Source organism: Garra rufa, chromosome 13, assembly GCF_049309525.1.
Source record: "Garra rufa chromosome 13, GarRuf1.0, whole genome shotgun sequence".
Classification (NCBI taxonomy): domain Eukaryota; kingdom Metazoa; phylum Chordata; class Actinopteri; order Cypriniformes; family Cyprinidae; genus Garra; species Garra rufa.
Window position 1 is genome coordinate 14,984,838 of NC_133373.1, and position 17,701 is coordinate 15,002,538.

The following is a 17,701-nucleotide window of genomic DNA, read 5'->3' on the forward strand; positions in this document are numbered from 1 at the left end:
GATGATCTGAAACATTAAAGTGTGACAAACATGCAAAAAAATGTAAAAATCAGGAAGGGGCCAACACTTTTTCACACCACTGTAATTACTAATATGAATACTGATGCCTCTGTAAAACTGATTTTTTTGATCAATTGATCAATAAAATGATTAAATATAACCATTCAACATTACAGTAAAATTGAAAGCATTCATTTTTTATCATTTGATTAAAAAATGTTAACGCAGTGATGTTTTTGTCTCTATCAATATCAGCTCTCTGTGTTTAAATGAGAGCAGTTTATTTCCACTAAATTGATGTGTTGACACTTTGACACATTGACACAAACCAAGTAAATGATTATAAACACTGCTTCTTTACCTCAGGAAAGAAAATGGCCACCTCCTGTTACAAAGAGGCCTCCTAAAGGTCGTGGAGCTGTCATGCGTGAGCGATCCTTGGATCTGCAGGACCGACAGAGGCAAGAGGCCCGCCGCAGGCTCCTGGCTGCAAAACGGGCTGCGTCTTTCCGTCAGAGCTCAGCTACAGAGCGGGCCGACAGCATAGAGATCTACATCCCTGAAGCCCAAACCCGATTATGAAACACACATATACTATGCCTCACCAGTGCGCTTCACCGACAGGGTACATCCATTCTGCTCCATGTCACATCTGTTACAAGTATTCTTCTCCTCTGCTCATCATCTACTCTGAGCTGAGAATAGTGGTGAGTTTCTATATGCCTCAAACAGAGCTCAATGCAAAGAGGTCATGGCAGTCTATGCACTCCAAGGCCTGCAGCTACTGCAACCCAGATTGTATTTCAGTTTTAGTATGTTCAGAGGTCAAAACTAAGGCTTTGTTCACACTGCACACAAATCTGATTTGGTTTTCATATCCAAGTTTTAGGATGGAATTAAGAAGTGTTGCAAGAGTAGTGATATAAGGATGATGCAAAGAGGACAAATATCATGACATCTCACCATGGTGCTGAACTCATGAGATGCGTGAAAGTGATTAGCTCATATTAGTGACTCTTAAATTAGTCCAAAACCACTGACTTGTTCACTTACTGTTCATGATATGAGTTATGGAGCCTCTAAAGGGACACAATTATATTTCCATGCTTTTATGTTCCTTTATAAAACTGTTGCGTTTTCTTGCAAAAATGTTGCATTCCCCTGAAAAGTTTGCGCAAAAATTTTAGTTTTTTCTAACAAAGGTTTAGTTTTTGCCCTGAGAAATTTTGCATTTTCTCACAAAATATGTGCATTCTCTTACAAAACATTTGTTTCCCTGTTATACAAGTACAAAATACAAGTAGTCAACATTTGAAGTGGATTAAAAAAGTTCATCAAAGTTGTCCTAAGACAAGAACGGGTATTGTTTTGGTTTTAGGACAACTTTGAAGTTTTTATCCATTTCAAATGTTGACTAGTGTATTTGTGTTCACTTACAAAACTTTTGCGTTCCCCAGAGAAACTTTGCGTTCTCTCACAAAACATTTGCTTTCTCTCCCAAAACATTTGCTTTCTGTCCCAAAACATTTGTATTCTCTTGCAAAACATTTGCATTCTCTTACCAAATGTCTGCATTACCCTGAGAAACTTTGCAAAAGTTTTGTTCAAACTTTTTGTGATAGAATGCATTTTCTAACAAATATTTTGGATTTGCCCAGAGCAACTTTGTGTTCTCTCGCAAAATATGTTCTTTTACAAAAAACTTTATTCTCCTGAGAAACTTTGCGTTGTCTTACAAAATATTTGCATTCACTTATGAAACCTTTGCATTTGCCAGAAAAACTTTGCGTTCTCTGACAAAAAATTGTGTTCTGTTGTAATATATTTGCATTCTCTTACAAAACGTCTATATTTCCCTGAGAAACTTTGTGTTCTTTTGCAAAACTTTTGCGTTCACCTACAAAACTTTTGCGTTTCCCTGATAAACTTGGCGTTCTCTCACAAAACATTTGCCTTCTCTCACAAAATATTCTCTTATAAAACATCTGTATTCTCCTGAGAAACTTTGAATTATCTCGCCAAATATTTGCATTTACTTATGTAACTTTTGTGTTCGCGAGAGAAACGTCGCCAGAGAAAAAAATTTGTATTCTCTCGCAAAATATTTCCATTCTCTTACAAAACGTCTGTATTCCCTGAGAAATGTTGTGTTCTTTTGCAAAATGTGTTCACTTACAAAACTTGTTTCCTTGAGAAACTTTGCGTTCTCTCACAAAACATTCTCTTACCAAACATCTGTATTACCCTGAGAAACTTTGCATTGAGCAAAACTTTTGCGCTTTCTCAAAAAACTTTTGCGTTTCCCTGATAAACTTTGCATTCTCTCACAAAACATTTGCCTTCTCTCGCGAAATGTGTTTTCTTACAAAATGTCTGTATTCTTCTGAGAAACTTTGCGTTCTCTCGCTAAATATTTGCGTTCACTTATGAAACTTTTGCGTTTCCGTGTTCTCTGACAAAACAAATGTGTTCTCTTACCAAATATCTGTATTACCCTAAGAAATTTTGCATTGAGCCAATCTTTTGCAATTTCTCACAAAATTTTCCCTGAGAAACTTTGTGTACTTTTGCAAAACATTTGTGTTCACTTACAAAACTTTTGCGTTCCCCTGAGAAACATTTTCTCACAAAACATTTGGGTTATCTAGCAAAATATGTGTTCTCATACAAAACGTTTGTTTTTCCCTGAAACTTTGCGTTGTCTCACAAAATACTTGTGGTCACTTATGAAACTTTTCGTTCGGCAGAAAAAATTTGGGTTCTCTGACAAAAAATTGCATTCTCTCGCAAAATATTTGCGTTCTGTCGCAAAACTTGTTCACTTACGAAACTTTTGCGTTCCCCTGAGAAACTTTGCGTTCTCTCGCAAAACATTTGTGTTCTCTTACCAAACATCTGTATTACCCTGAGAAACTTTGCATTTTGCACTATTTCAAATTACAGTTTTTTTTACCACCATGTCTCCTTACGGGCTCTGTCAAATTTAAAATATAGGGAAAATAAGAAAAGAAAAAGAGGTATACAGAATGCAACACTTCTGGAATGACAAAACAACTACTAAAAACGTTTTAAACTGATTTCAGACCACTTATGGATGTAGTTTGGAAACATCAGATTCCAAAAAACAAAAAAATCTTAATTTCGCTGCCTGTTTGAACAAAGCCAAAGTCTAGCCCTCAGCATAGGCACAGTTATCAGTCCTTTCAGATAATGTATTCTATAGCACTGGCACAAAACTAATGTCACAGCATAGTCACTTCATCCACAGCATCATTCCCACAAACAGAAAAATAAAATGACTCTAAACTTGACTTAGTATGGAGTTTAGATTTAAATAAGCGAATTTAAGATTGCAATTTCTGTAAGTCTTTACTGCTTCAAAGGTTGTACAAAGCAGTTCTACTTCTTAAATGATCCACATTTGTATTTCCAACGGAAATGTTGATCTTGATCCTCGTGATGTCGCAGTTGGGGATTTGCATGAAGGTTTTGCTTCTAGACTTCAATTTAGTTTTAGCTTCAGGGTTGACAGAGATTAAATCTAGTTCTGGACTTAACTGTCAAAGAGAGTTTTAAAGATCTTTTTATTCGATGGCTAAGGTTTAAAGCTCATTCAGCCCAAAAAGGCCTTGATATCATTCAGTCATAGCTTGACTTTCATTGACTGACCACCAGTTTTACACAAAAACATTTACAGAGAAGTATTTACAACACCAATCTTCCTCAATGTTCACCACTCAAGGTAGTCTGTGACATATAAAGGTGCAAAAGAAACTTTAATAATATTACTGTAAATGGTGCTGCTTTATACTCTAAAACGTAGAAGCCCCCCTCCTCTCCTTTCTGCACAGCACTATAAACCACCTGTGGACTTTTTAAAGGGAGGTTTAACATGGTGTCTCAATGCATCTCGGATTATCATATTTATGGTCACTGGTTTGTTGAAAAGAAATACATGTATTTTAGGTTAGACAGTTGTGCTTTTTGTATATCACACTTTTCCGGTCCAGCATTTGCACAACAATGTGCCCATCTGCCTTGTCACTTTTGAGATAAGAAACCCGGGTGTGCAATAGGGGTCTCTATGATGAATTGTTGAATTCATATACCATATTTGTTATTTCTAATTTGGCTTTAGGTTCTTTATTACCTTCATTGTGGACTAAATAATAACCAACAACAGCATTAGATTCAGTACCTTATATTTGTAAATACAACCGTTACTCAACAGCAGCTATTATTTATTTTTACTGGCACAATGATGAATTTTTACTGTCCACAACTGTGACTCCGGGATTTTTCCCACTGGTTCCAAGCCTAACTATCCAGAGATGGCGGTACTGTCTATCCTCTTAGCATAACAGCTGCTTACATTCATAAGGCGCTAGAAAGCAGTGTATAAATCCCTGGCTTTTTAGCTATTTCCTTTACCTGGCAGCCTTACAGCATCTTAAGCAAAAAGCATTGTGAATGTACTGCCCTGCTCCTGCAAAAAAAAAATATATATATATATATAAATATATATATGAAGTAAAAAATTCAAAATGAAGAAGAATCAGAAGAAAGAAAAGGAATTGTCAATAAATGTTTCAGTGATGATTTTTTTTATACCACAGTTAAAGCAAGGGATAGTACAACCAAAAACTGATTTACTATCATATAATTTGTTGATCAAATCTCTATTGGTTTAATGCTCACATTGTGCACAAAAGGAACTCTTTAACGAAAAAAGATGGTGACAATTATCTGGCAAGATGTAAAAATGAATTTGAACAACAAATTAAATGGTAGGCCAAGAGTATGTGAATATTTGAATTTGAGTAAATTCTATATAGGCCTCTAAAACAAACTCTAAAACAAACACAATCCCAGTTCCTTCACTAGCAACTGATCTGTAATGTAAAAGTCATCAGGCTGAAAATACAAATTACTTTCATTTTATGTATAAGAGGTTTAAAATAGTGCATGAATGCATATTTGTCCATTTTATAGCTTGATAGTTTGGGTCACAATATCTCACTGCAAGGACAAAAGCAGCCAGGACATTCTGCAAAATATCTTATTACACTCTTAAAAATAAAGGTTCTTTATTGGCATCAAAGGTTCATTGAAGAACCTTAAACATCCAAGACGAAATGGTTCTTTATAGTCAAAAAGGTTCTTTAGATTTTTTGTTAAATTTTCTTCAGATCAGTTGTTTTTTCAAGAACCATTCACGGAAAGGTTCTTTAGGGAACCAAAAATGGTTCTTCTATGGCCTAACTGCAAAAACACCCTTTTGGAACCTTTATTTTTAAGAGTGTATGAGTAAATGATTATATTTTGGGGTTGAACTATCCCTTGAAGAAACTGTGCTTTTACATGCCGTAGTGGCTCAGTATTGCAGTCTCAATTCTTGTCCCAATGTATTGAAAGCACCACATACACAAAGAAATAATCTAGTCAGGGGGCCAATTCTGAAAAGGGCTTCCGTTAAGACTTTTGCGGACATGTTTTGGTACAAGCTGTCACCCTATTTTTTTAGTTAGAAGACACCCATAGGTAAGATATTAGGGTGGTTGTCAAGCTGATTTTTTTTTTTTTTTTTTTTTTTTTTTGTGACTTGTACAAGCAATTTTAGGCCGATTTTGTGGTTTCCTGTGCAACACGACATGCCATCAATAAATGTTGAATATCTCCACAACCACAAGGCCCATATACATAAAAAATGGTATCAAATGAAAGCTAACATTCATGGGATGTCTGCTGAAGTGTCAGAATGAACATCTATTGTAAAGTGTAAGAGATAACAGAACTAGAACATGAAAAAAAACTATCTCCGCCTAAAGATAACCAGTTTTCAAATAGAATATCAGCTTGGAAACATAACATAATATCCCAAAAAAAATCAGTACCCCTATCTATGGGAATGAGTCAAGCCAAGTTTAAAGACTGTAGGTGGAGACAGTGCAAGGCTGCAAAAGTTATACTTTAATGTCAAGGTGGAAATGTAGCCAACAGAAGGCACCCAGGGACCTTGTCCATGTGCTCAGTCTGAGTCCTGGTCAGGGACAAAAAAGAAGATTTTACTGTTTTGATAATGAATAGCTTCCCAATACAAAACATGCATGCATGCATCCAAAGGCATAATATAAATATAATCTACAAAACAGGAAAAACAATATCATGCCAAATAATCTAAAACAATATAGTTGCATATAATGTGGCAAAACTCAATAATAATGATGTGAGTACCTGAGTATTTTTGCACCAAGCTGCACAGGCACACCCACATGCCCCACTGCAAAATATTCCACCTTTTCGACATTGACACTGCCTGGTACTGCACTGACTTCCACTTTCCTTGCATCCACATATTTTCAGCTCCAAGCACCTGGCCAGTAAAGGTTCTTTGGTCAAAAGCTGGGGGACAAGCATTCCACCCTTCATGTGCCAACCACAATTGGTTGGTGAGGGCAACTGTGGATGGGTCACCAGTGACTGTTTCCAAATCTTTGTTTGATAGTGGGTCCTCATGAGGTGCAGAGACAAGGCATCCTGAGTTGGTGGCAAAGTATCCACATTGGCTTTCACTTTCCGAAACAGGGCACAGCGAACATCATGGATTGAAGTGCTGGTTGTTTTTGGCTCATACAGTTTGCAGACAAACTGTTCTGCTGAGGATAGAACAGCTGGACTTGGTACTTCATCCTCACCAAAGTTGTGGAGAAGATGAGGGCACTGCTGGAACACTTTCCACGCTGTCCTTTTTCCTATTCCAGTGAACTGACTGGTAGTGTCACATCCAGTAATGGCATGAAAAGCCAACAGACCATCCAGAATATGATTTGACATTTTGATGTCATGCACTTTAATGTAGCGTGGTTTCTTGGCAGTTCCTGCTTTCATCCAAATAGGGATCTAGTGTCCTGTGCTAAAGATGCACATTCATTGTAGGTGATGGACCAACGGTTTCTAGCTGTCTCATTTCTAGTGATGCCTACCAATCCTCCAGCAACCTTTCCGGTTTTGTTGATATGCTCAAGGTAAAGATCAAATGGCACCTTGTTGAAGCTGTGTTTGGCTAGCCTGGAAAAAATCCAGACCATAATCTATTAAGATTAAGGGTCTGGCATCGACCAATGAAAAGGGCCCAACTCAAGGGGCGGCACCAAGCATGCATTTGAAACTCTCACTGCACGCAATTGGATAACGCCACGACCAATCACAACAGCGGAGCTAACTGATAGATTAAATTCTTGCCGTATCCAGACGGCAAAACAGCAAAAACATCCTTCTTGCAAAGGAACGATTCGAGCGAGGTTTTCTGTTCCTCCTTTATATGAAAAGCCAAGTCTAACTCATTGTAGCGGCCAAAGCCGTTTCAAACAACTGGGCCCGTATTCATAAAAAATCTTTGTGCAAAGAGTTGCTCCTAGTGACAAAATTCTAGGAAAATTCTTAGAAATGTGGGTGTTTCCTCTTAAAATTAAAGAAAATATCCTAGTAAAGAAAAAAGTAATTCAGAAAGATTCTTAACCCTTAAAAGAGGTCTTAAGGTCCAAATTGTTAGGAGTAGGGACGAGGACTTTTAAGAGGCTTAAGAGTTTCTTTAGCATTGGAGAACATTGACAAAACATGAGGAGGGCAATGCAATATTTTGCACACAATGCATGACAGTGATTTCATAAGATGCCACACATGAGATTGTGCAGATATGTTTGTGACTGATTTTATTAGAGACATGCTAACATCTCTGACATAGTGCAGAAATGGAAGAAATCACGATTTATTACATGAACTTATTTGGCACTGGAAACAATGCAACTATGCAGCAGTGATGATTTGGGTATGTTCACAACCTTCTATAAGCAAAGAGATCACACAAACAATTACAGCACTTTCACAACCTTAATGTGCTACTGTTCATTACTTATCAAATACATTAAATACAATATTAACAGCGTGGTAAATAAAAATATATATAAACATATAAAATATATAAACTTATATAATGTGTGTGTGCGGTAGTGTGGTAAATCAGGAAAAATTATGCCTATAATTTCAAAGTGAAGGCTTAAACTAGACCCTACACTTAAAAGTGCTCTTTTATTTCCTTCTTGGACAACCAACCAATCACAGTCTTCAAAAGGCTGTGTCATAGCTAGCAACGGGGTCAAACCACGCCTCCACACTAAGATAAAAGTTTTTGTCTTTTCTTTACTCAGAGTTGCTCTTAGATTGATCCTGAATCACTCTTAAGCTAAGACTCCTACGTAGGAATTTTTAAGCTAAATTAAAAGCTTTCTGAGAGGATTCTTAGAATCTTTAAGAATACGGGCCCTGGTGTTCATCTGTAGCCATCTTTCAATGTTTACTAAATGATTCCGGATGTCGCAGCGCTGTCGTCATCAGCTTAGCTCGCCTCTGGCCCGCCTACATCAGATACACCGATTTGATTGGTTCCCAGAACTGCTTATGTAATGCGTAATTGCAGAGACAATTCAAATTGTGCTCTCGTGAGACCTCTGGATTTCCAGGGTAGTGTTTGGCCTCTTTGGCTACAAAATCACCATCAAGGAAGCCCTGGTAGACACATGGTGCTGTCTGTGCCAGATGTTCCATGTCTGCTATGAATACAGCACCCCATCTTGTGTAGTGGGTGTAATCATATGCAGCAAACCAGGACATCATGCTCTTGAAGGCTGACATGTAAAGCTTCCAGTCACCAGATCTCAGTGCCCGTGTGAATGCCAGGAGAATAGACACAAGGTCCATGTATTGTCGCCAGAAGGTAAATGTTGGTTTGTCTTCATTAGCCTGGTCAAACTCAGCAAGGAGATCTTGAACCTCTCCAACTTTCAGAACAAGATCTTCATAGCATGCTGCAGCTGCCTCAATTTCTCCACATCGTATGTGTTCGGAGAGTGTGTCTGCCAACTCAAAGCAACTGTTGTCTATTGTGCTATTATTGTCATCCACCCATTGCAGAAACGTTGGCCACAGTATTCTCCAAAGTGCTTCAAAGGCAAGTTTGTGTGCACAGGCTACACGGTTCCATCCCTTTCCCTTCATGATGTTTTCCCTTGTGGTATTTATTGATTATTATTTTTTAATTATCATTATTGCACATAAATTGGATTATATTGCACATTTGCCCAAAATTACTGTTGGTAACATGGAAGAGAATGGAAGCACTTTGGGAAACAAAATCCGCTTTTACCACCTTTAAGAATATAGTGTCAAAATGGACAAAAAATTATTTTCTAAGCTGACAACCTGGCTAGAACACATGTTGAGGGGTTAAATAACTGGATAGGTTGTATGCTTGTACCAAAAAGTGTCCGACAAAGTTTTAATATCAGTTTTGGCCCCCTGACTAATCAGCGCTTTCCAATTAGTCCAAATAGATTTTAGTCCAGACAGATTTTTTTTTTTTTGCTTGAGGTTCTTCTTCGCTGCTGTTGCGTTTCCTTTCATGGCAACTGTAAGTCAGTGGGAAGACATTGACATGCTACCAACTGCTGCTAAATATGTACACTGAGGTACAGTTATCATCTTGCACATTTTATATGAATATATAACAGCTAAAACATGATAGCCCACAGGACAGGTGTCTTTCTCAATGACTTACATATTTTAGTCCAACTTAAGAGTATTTTACAACTAGGTCCCTTTTTTCAGAGAAACTTCCAGCCCTGTTTTAAAAGATATTGTCATAAAATAATGTGTTTGAGCAGTGCTGACAAGTTGTGGAATAGGTGTATCGCTGCTTGTGTAAATGTAAATAGTTGTAGAGTGCTATCATCTTTTTTTTTCCTTATTTATGTAGAGATCTAGCAGATATCAGTGATTATAAAAGATGGAAACATCCATAGGTGCCTTATAATCAGTGTTGGAGACTTAAAATGATTTGCATGAGATATGACTTATGCAGAGGAAACGTCGCTTATGGTCGAAGACTGGCGAAACCCTGCAGTATTATTTCTTGTCATGCATTTCTGATCATCTGATCATGTAGGGGCTCAAAAATGTTAAAACAGATGCATGATCGATGGATCATTGTTATTTTGATGAAAGGTTTTTGCTTAGAATGTCATTTTCATCTTTGTGTGCAAATTTGGGTTCTGTATTTGATCAGGACTGTGTGGTTGTGATGTGTTGAGTATAAATATTGACAGCTGTTAGAGGTATTAATATAGTGTTTTATCAGTATGGAAGTCTAAAGGTGCGGTCACATTTTAAATTTTAAAAACCATTCATACGCATGTGAACACGGGTGAGTGAAATATAAAGTTGGTAAACTTGGATCTGCAAATTCGGTGAGAAGTCTTCAGTTCCAAGAATACAAACCTCAAAGCTTCTTAGTTTGCAGCGTTATGAAAAGTTAGAATATATTGTTCAACATTTCAAGCAACATATGCTCATTGGAAAAACGTGCCTACCTACATTTTTGCAAAATTAAAAAAAAAAAAAACAACATACGTATCAGGGGCGCCATAATGAGGGGGAAGGTTAGAATAATTACAAGGGCCTTAATGAGAGATTTCCAATTACTATTGAGAAGAACCTGAGTCAATATGCTGTTTAGGAAGCCCAGGAACCAATATCGGCACCCCTGCTACCTATACATACAATTCATCGCAATTTCCGTAATGAATTTGCTCGGTAGCGCACCCGGTATAACAATTAACTTGAGACATGGAGTGCACGAGAATGAGTCCTATTAAAAACAAGTCACAAGACTCAGTAAAAGACCTCACAGACTTGTATAATCTAACAAAAATGGCAAGGATGCTTCAGTGTTTTCAGCTCAAGTCTGTGTTTGTTTACACTGTCAGTTTCTGTTTAGTGTACAGCAGAGATCAAAATTAGAGAACAATCTATAATTTTCCTAAATTTCACGGTCACTGCTTAGTCCTATTTGAAGTTATCCTAACAGGAGTAGAAGGGCAGTTTTTTTTAAGCATATTTTATAAAATAATTGTATTCTGAAGTACAGTATAAAAACCAACAGGAGGTTGTCCAGATGAAGGACAAAGGGATTACCCTTTTAGCCTCTGCAAGAGAAGCTGGTCATTCCAAATCTGTGCTGACTCTCAATAGGGAATGGGTTAAAGTCCCCCTGAAATCAAAATTAAAGTTTTTTGGCTTTTAGTATGAATATATTAGCCTTAAGATTATCTATAAGCTAGTGTGCTTCAAAGCAATGACAAAATTCGCTTTTACAAGAAATGGGCATTCAAAACTTAAAGTCTCGTCACTTCCGCCAATATGAATCAAGGATTTTGATGATATCACCGCGCACTTCAGTTTCTGATCAAACGTTCTGTCCAATCAAATGCGCTCTAGAGTCCGTAGTGTCCCGCCCCCTACACAGAGACGCGGAGGAGATCATATGCGCTCATATGCGCGGTCGGACTCAGCATGTATTAAACTACACAGCCTCAGCATGGTTATTATCACTATTTCGTTTTAGCAAGAGTTTCATATTGAATCTATGGGGTAATTTATTAGTCTGTGGCTGTCATAAGCTTACAAATGCGGCTTTACCGAGCTCAACGGCTCTGGCCCGAGCAGATATTAATGGAACGCTATTGGCTGTTCAAAATAAGTGGGCGGGGCTTAGCGATATGTTTTTGTTTCAGTTAAAAGAACGTCACCACATAGAAGAACGCTGCGTGTTTCAAGCCACTTCAGTGGACCTTTAAGCACTGCAGCTGGAATTGCATGTCAGTTCAGTGCTGAACAGTGTAGGGATCTGTCTAGGCTGGTTTAAAAGAAGTTGGACTAAAAGTGCACTCTGCAGTGACCAAGGCCTCTCTTCAGCAGAAAAAAATCAAAAGGCTAGACTCACCTTTGTTGAAGAGCATGTTTTGTGGAGAAAGGAGAACTGGTCCAAAGTTCACTTTAGTGATGAAAGCAAGTTTAACTTATTTGGGTCTGATGGGGAACATTTGGTTCGGCATCAAACTGAGAAAAGATTTAAGCCCAAGTGCATAAAGAAGTCAGTGAAAGGTAAGGGAGGAAGTGTCATGGTTTGGGGGATGTTTTCTGCAGCAGGAGTTGGGCCTTTTATACAGCTACATGACAGGGTGAAAGCAAATTTTTATCAGAACCTCCTTTGGCAACATGCAGTTCCTTTCCTGCTAGCATCTCCCAATCAAACTGCAATTTTCATGCAAGACAATGCCCCGTCACATGGCAGGTTCTTGAAGCTAAGAACACTGAAGTAATGAAATAGCCAGATCTAAACTCTACTTCACTAATGTGAAAATTCTTGCCAACAAAGTTATGGCTAAGAAACCCACTACATTTACCAAACTATGGAAGAGAGTGGAAGAAGAGTGGACCAAGGTCACACCAGCGCAGTCAGAGAAACTAGTTTAATAAAACCTAAATAAGATATTTGACAAATTGTAATATTTTATATGACAAACCCTATTCAACTGGCAGCATTTTAGTGACAGCACATGGCGGGCCACTCTAAGGTGACTGAAACTCTCCAACAGTAGGTTGTCTATTTGAAGGCCAAAGGGATGACCCTTTTAGCCACTGCTAGAGAAGAGACTGCTTTCTTGAATTTTGCAGGTTTACAATGACGCCAATTAAATTAAGTCCCCCCAAAAGTCTGGTCATCCACGTAAGACAAATGTGCAAGAAGACAGGACAATGTAGACACTCTCAATGGGGAATCGGTTCAACACTGCAGCTGGAATTGCATGCCAGTTCAGTGCCAGACTGAAAGTGCACTCTGCAGTCACCAAGCCACTCTACAGCAGAAAGAATCAAAAAGCTAGGCTCACCTTTGCTGAGAAAGGAGAACTGGTCCAAAGTTTGTTTGGGCCTAATGAGGAACATTTTTTTTCAGCATTAAACTGAGGAAAGACTTAATCCCAATTGCATAAAGAAGTCAGTGAAAGATAAAGGAGGAAGTGTCATGGTTTGGGGGATGTTTTCTGCAGCAGGAGTTGGGCCTTTTATACAGCTACATGACAGGGTGAATGCAAATGTCTGTCAAAACCTCCTTCAGCAACATGCAGTTCCTTTCCTGCAAGCATTTCCCAATCAAACTGCAATTTTAATGCAAGACAATGCCCCTGTCACATGGCAGGTTCTCGAAGCTAAGAGCATTGAAGTAATAAAATGGCCAGATCTAAACCCGAATGAAAATCACTTGAAAATTCTTGGCGACAAAGTTAGGGCTAAGAAACCCACTACATTTACATGAGAGTGAAAGAAGAGTGGACCAAGATCACACCAGAACAGTCTGGGAAACTAGTGATGTCCTAGACTGCAGATGTGCTAAAGTGATTCAAAGCAAATGCCTCTACTCTTCTAATTTCTGACAGCTGGTAACCCTTCAAAATTTTAATTGTAATATTCTTTCGTGCCACTGTGGTTACTTTTTTATTTTGATACTTGTGTTTTCCCCAAAATGATCTTTGTTGAAATGCCTTGGACATTTTAATCAAACATGTTAGTAGAACAGTGCTATACCTACAGCTAATATTCCTTCAAATTCTCAGCAGTGATGATTAACAATATTTCAGAATAAAATCAATGTATTTATAGATTGTTCTCTAATTTTGATCTCCACTGTAGGTCTTACTGTGACAGAGCGTTAACCTTTTAGTGCCACTCAATAGACACTGTTTTGGATAAAACTAAATCTGCTATTAGCGCCACTAACTAGACATTTAACTTTGAAATCATTCTGCAGAAATGTCACCACAGGCACGTTTTCATAAGCCTGTCTATTACAAATGTATGTGTTATTTGTGACATCATATCCTGTTGCCCATATTCACTGCACCATCTGAAATGTGGTATAGTGTGACCGCACCTTCAGACCGAGGAAAGTGATAAATGCAGGTAACTTCAGTTTTGATCTATATCTGTCCTCTGTTATGACGGACACATGAGGGCTTCACATCGTTCATTTTTACAAAACAATACACACTATTAGACTAAATGCCAGTGTCCACCTCTCGCGTGCTTACACACTCTACCAGACTTGCCAGAATGTGCAATAGTGTATAAATACATGGCAGGCACATGGTGTCATTACCTCTTAGTGTGTGGTATTAATGGCAGGACACTACACTAGTGCTAGTAAAGTCTCTCTACTAGCACTGAGTCTCTCTGCGATAAGTTCAAGGCAAACAGAGCGATTTGTCATGCCTTTCTACTATGCAGCAACTCTAGTCTGACTTTCTGAGTTTCAGAAGAGACACTTATTCACAGAAACTATGTTTTACCCATTTTTGTGAATAGATATTATTGAGGAATAACAAAATATGCCTTGCAACCCTGTTGAAAAGACAATTTAGAGCTGGTATGATGCTGGTCTAGCTGGTTGACCAGCATAGCTTTGCTGTTCACCAGCAAAAAGCATTTTTTCTTCCCCCGAAACCTGAAACCTGGACTTGTAGACTCTGATCTGTCCAATTTGGCTCAACTGTGCTCAGATTTATTCAGATTCATTGCATCTATATGGTAAATGCTAGTTAAGCTAGTTAAAAAGGACACTCCACTCTAAACCACAACATGCTGGTGATCAGCAATGCTGCTCTTTTCAACATGGTGCACTTTATTTATTTATCACTTCCCCTGAGGACATTTGTCGCCTATAAATAAAATTTTATAAAGTTGTGGCCAGTGTGTGCACAAATATACAAGTCGCATCGCAAACGCATTACATCATTACAAAAAAAAAAAAACTGCGCTGCCACTTTCAGTTTACTGATGTACTGCAGGGAAGCCCTTTAATAGGTTTTGTTAGTTTCCGATTCTCCTCTTTGAGGGTCAGTTCCTCCATAATGCAAAGACGGCTATTGTTCTATGAACAATGCTGTTATTTCTTTTACTGAAAATGTGAAACAATGTAAACAGCTGTTTAAAAATACATTGAGACATTTGAGAGGTTAAAACTGGTGCTTTTGTCATAGAGGTGTGTTGGATTCATATAGGCACGGATTGGTTTTACCAGGACAATCAACATGCTTATACTTAGACTTACACAGAAACAATATGTTCAGTAGTGTATAGGCCTCACTGTCCACCCTTGAAGATATATGTAATTGCTTATAATTACAAAATTAAACATTATACCCTTTACCAGTTGTTCTCTACCCCACCCTCCCTTTTCATTTGTCAGTTTTTCACCTATTCAAGGCTTCTCTGCAAAGAAATCACAATATTATAGGCAGCTGAATGAGTGTTCAGCTGTAGAACTTACATACAGTTGTTTCGCTGCCTGTTCAGCAATAACCTGAAGGGTTTCATTTAATGATTATGGTACAGACACAATTTGACATCCTTGCTTTGGTAGACTATGTGAAAATAATGATGTGTTATATTTAAATTCTCTGAATAATCAAAGCAGGATGTTGAGGCCTGTCTGTTCACACTTTTTAGTCTTAAAAGTTAACCATAACCCCAGTATGAAAATACTTTGGTCTTAGTTTCTCATGACTAATTCGTCAAGGGGAGGGTTTTTCTCTTTTTCGTTTTGTTTTCCAGCACATCTGATGTAATGTGGTTTGAATAAGTGAGACCTCTCATAAATGGGCTATAACAATGATTTTTTGAGAATGGTTTGGCTTCAAACTTGTTTTGAATCATTAAATATATCAATAATAAGGATGAATCTAATGCCAAATATACATTATTTATTTAAAAAAAATACATATATTGATAAATGAATATATGCTTAATTTAAATAGATTTTTTTGCTCTAACCCATGTTTATTTGAACTTTGTCAAGATTATTTTATAAAGCTATGACAGCATGCAGGATCGTAAAAAAAATGAATGTATGATTTGATGTTTCATTGCTGTTAGTTGTTTTGGCATTTTACAAATAGTTTGGTATTTGTACAATTTATTTGCTTTTTTATTTTTAATTTATTGAGTCATATTCATATATCTAAATATGAAATGTTGGGTTTTTTGCAGACGAGGATTTTATGAAGGGTTTGGTCCTTCTCTGCTTTAGTTTTGCTTCAGTATTTTGCCTAATTTCAGATTTGATCAATCTGCCTCTTTGAATAACTGAATATTAAGTATGATCATTTGTTGTACATAGAACTACTATTAAACTTTTTGGAAGAAAAGAAAGAATTTTGTGCTGCTCCTCATTTGACTTGATTATAAAACGTTGGTGGATATTCTAGTTCATTTACTTTTTATAAACATCAGGCATTGTTGCTTAAAATGAAGTTTTATTTGTTTATTAATGTAAAGATTGTCAAAAAGGCTTTCTCTGAAACACCCACAAAAATGTTTCTTGAAGTTTAGATTGCAAAAAGCAAACCAACATTTTAAACCACAGGGAAATGGTTGACATTTTCCTATGTTTTAGCTGCTGAAAACTGCCTCTTAGGTGTATTTTTATCAAAGTATTTAGAAAAGTTGTTCATGATGATGGTGATGGGTAAAGAAACCACAAGCAACCCACAGAGAATGCAAAGTGTAGCTACAATTCTCCCAGCCACTGTCTGTGGATATACATCCCCATAGCCCACCGTAGTCATTGAAATAAGGGCCCACCACCAACAAACAGGAATAGAAGAGAGTTTGGACGAAGCGTCTTCCTTTTCAGTATAGTAGATAAACGTTGAGAAGAACGATATTCCAACAGTAATGAAAAGAATGAGCAGACCCACCTCGCATTGGCAGTTCTTTAGAGTTTCTCCAAAAGCTCTCACCCCTTCTGAATGTCGGGCAAGCTTTAGGACCCTGAAGGCCCTCATTAACCGAAGAACCTGTACCAACTTTGCCATATTGACCAGATTTTGGTTCTCCTCCCCATCATCTTCGTCCAAACTTTCAAAGGCCAGCGTCACATAAAAAGGCAAGATAGAAGCCATGTCGATCATGTTCAGAGGGTTTCCCAAAAAATTCCATGGGCGAGGAGCTACTATGACTCGCAGGACAAACTCAACCGAGAAGAAAGCGATACAGATGAGCTCCAAAGAGTCCAGAACAGAATGTTCACTGTCAGTTGCATACCTGAATTCTGGCATACTGTGGATACACATGGCCACGATGGAGGTCAAAATGACCAGGATGGAAACTACAGCTACACCTTTGGAACACTTGGAGTAATTAGGATCTTCAAGAGTTTGCCACATTAACTTGCGCACATCTGAACACCACGTGCCCTCAAACCTCCGCAGGTCACTCCCCACAATTGAGATCTCTCCAGTTGATCCAGCGTTACTAGACTGGCTAGACGCGTTCTGCTCCCGCTCGTCTTTGCGCTCAAGAAACCATTCGAGACAGCAGGCTTCCAGATCCAGTTCACCGATGCCCCAGTATTCGATCTCCTGACTGAAGCAAAACACACACAGCTCCTCCAGAGCATGAAAGTGTCCTGTACGGTAGAAGTTCAGAACGCAGTGGAAGACTTGCGGGCTCCTATCAAAGTAGTATTCCTGCTCTGCTGGGCTGTAGTCATCACAGAGCTCCAAGATGGCAGCATCGCTGCAGCACTGGATTAACTGGCCTACACGCGTGTTGGGGAATCTGAGCAGAACGCAGCGCTCCACCTTGTGCTGGATGCCTCCAACGTTGAGGTTAACAAGATCTTCTTCCCTGCCTTGATGGTGGAGAACTTGCCCATACATCATGGTGGCACTGATTCATTGAAACTGGAGATCTTGCCAATGATATACTTGCATTTTCTAGTAAAAAAAAAAAAAAAGACAGAATAGTG

General features: G+C 38.2%; 2 protein-coding genes across 2 annotated transcripts in view; one reads left to right on the top strand and one right to left on the bottom strand.

The window, feature by feature from the left end:
- The window catches only part of dlgap2b (discs, large (Drosophila) homolog-associated protein 2b), an 85,791-nt gene extending 85,209 nt beyond the window's left edge, over positions 1 to 582 (top strand). Inside the window, exon 10 of the mRNA XM_073816437.1 lies at positions 367 to 582. Coding sequence (XP_073672538.1) covers positions 367 to 582 — 216 coding nt within the window. The remainder of the gene's footprint in view (positions 1 to 366) is intronic.
- A 15,752-nt stretch (positions 583 to 16,334) lies between these two features.
- Positions 16,335 to 17,615, bottom strand: kcns3b (potassium voltage-gated channel, delayed-rectifier, subfamily S, member 3b). The gene has a single exon (XM_073852726.1). The coding sequence runs from the start codon at positions 17,613 to 17,615 to the stop codon at positions 16,335 to 16,337; it is 1,281 nt and encodes a 426-aa protein (XP_073708827.1).
- Positions 17,616 to 17,701: the final 86 nt, after the last annotated feature.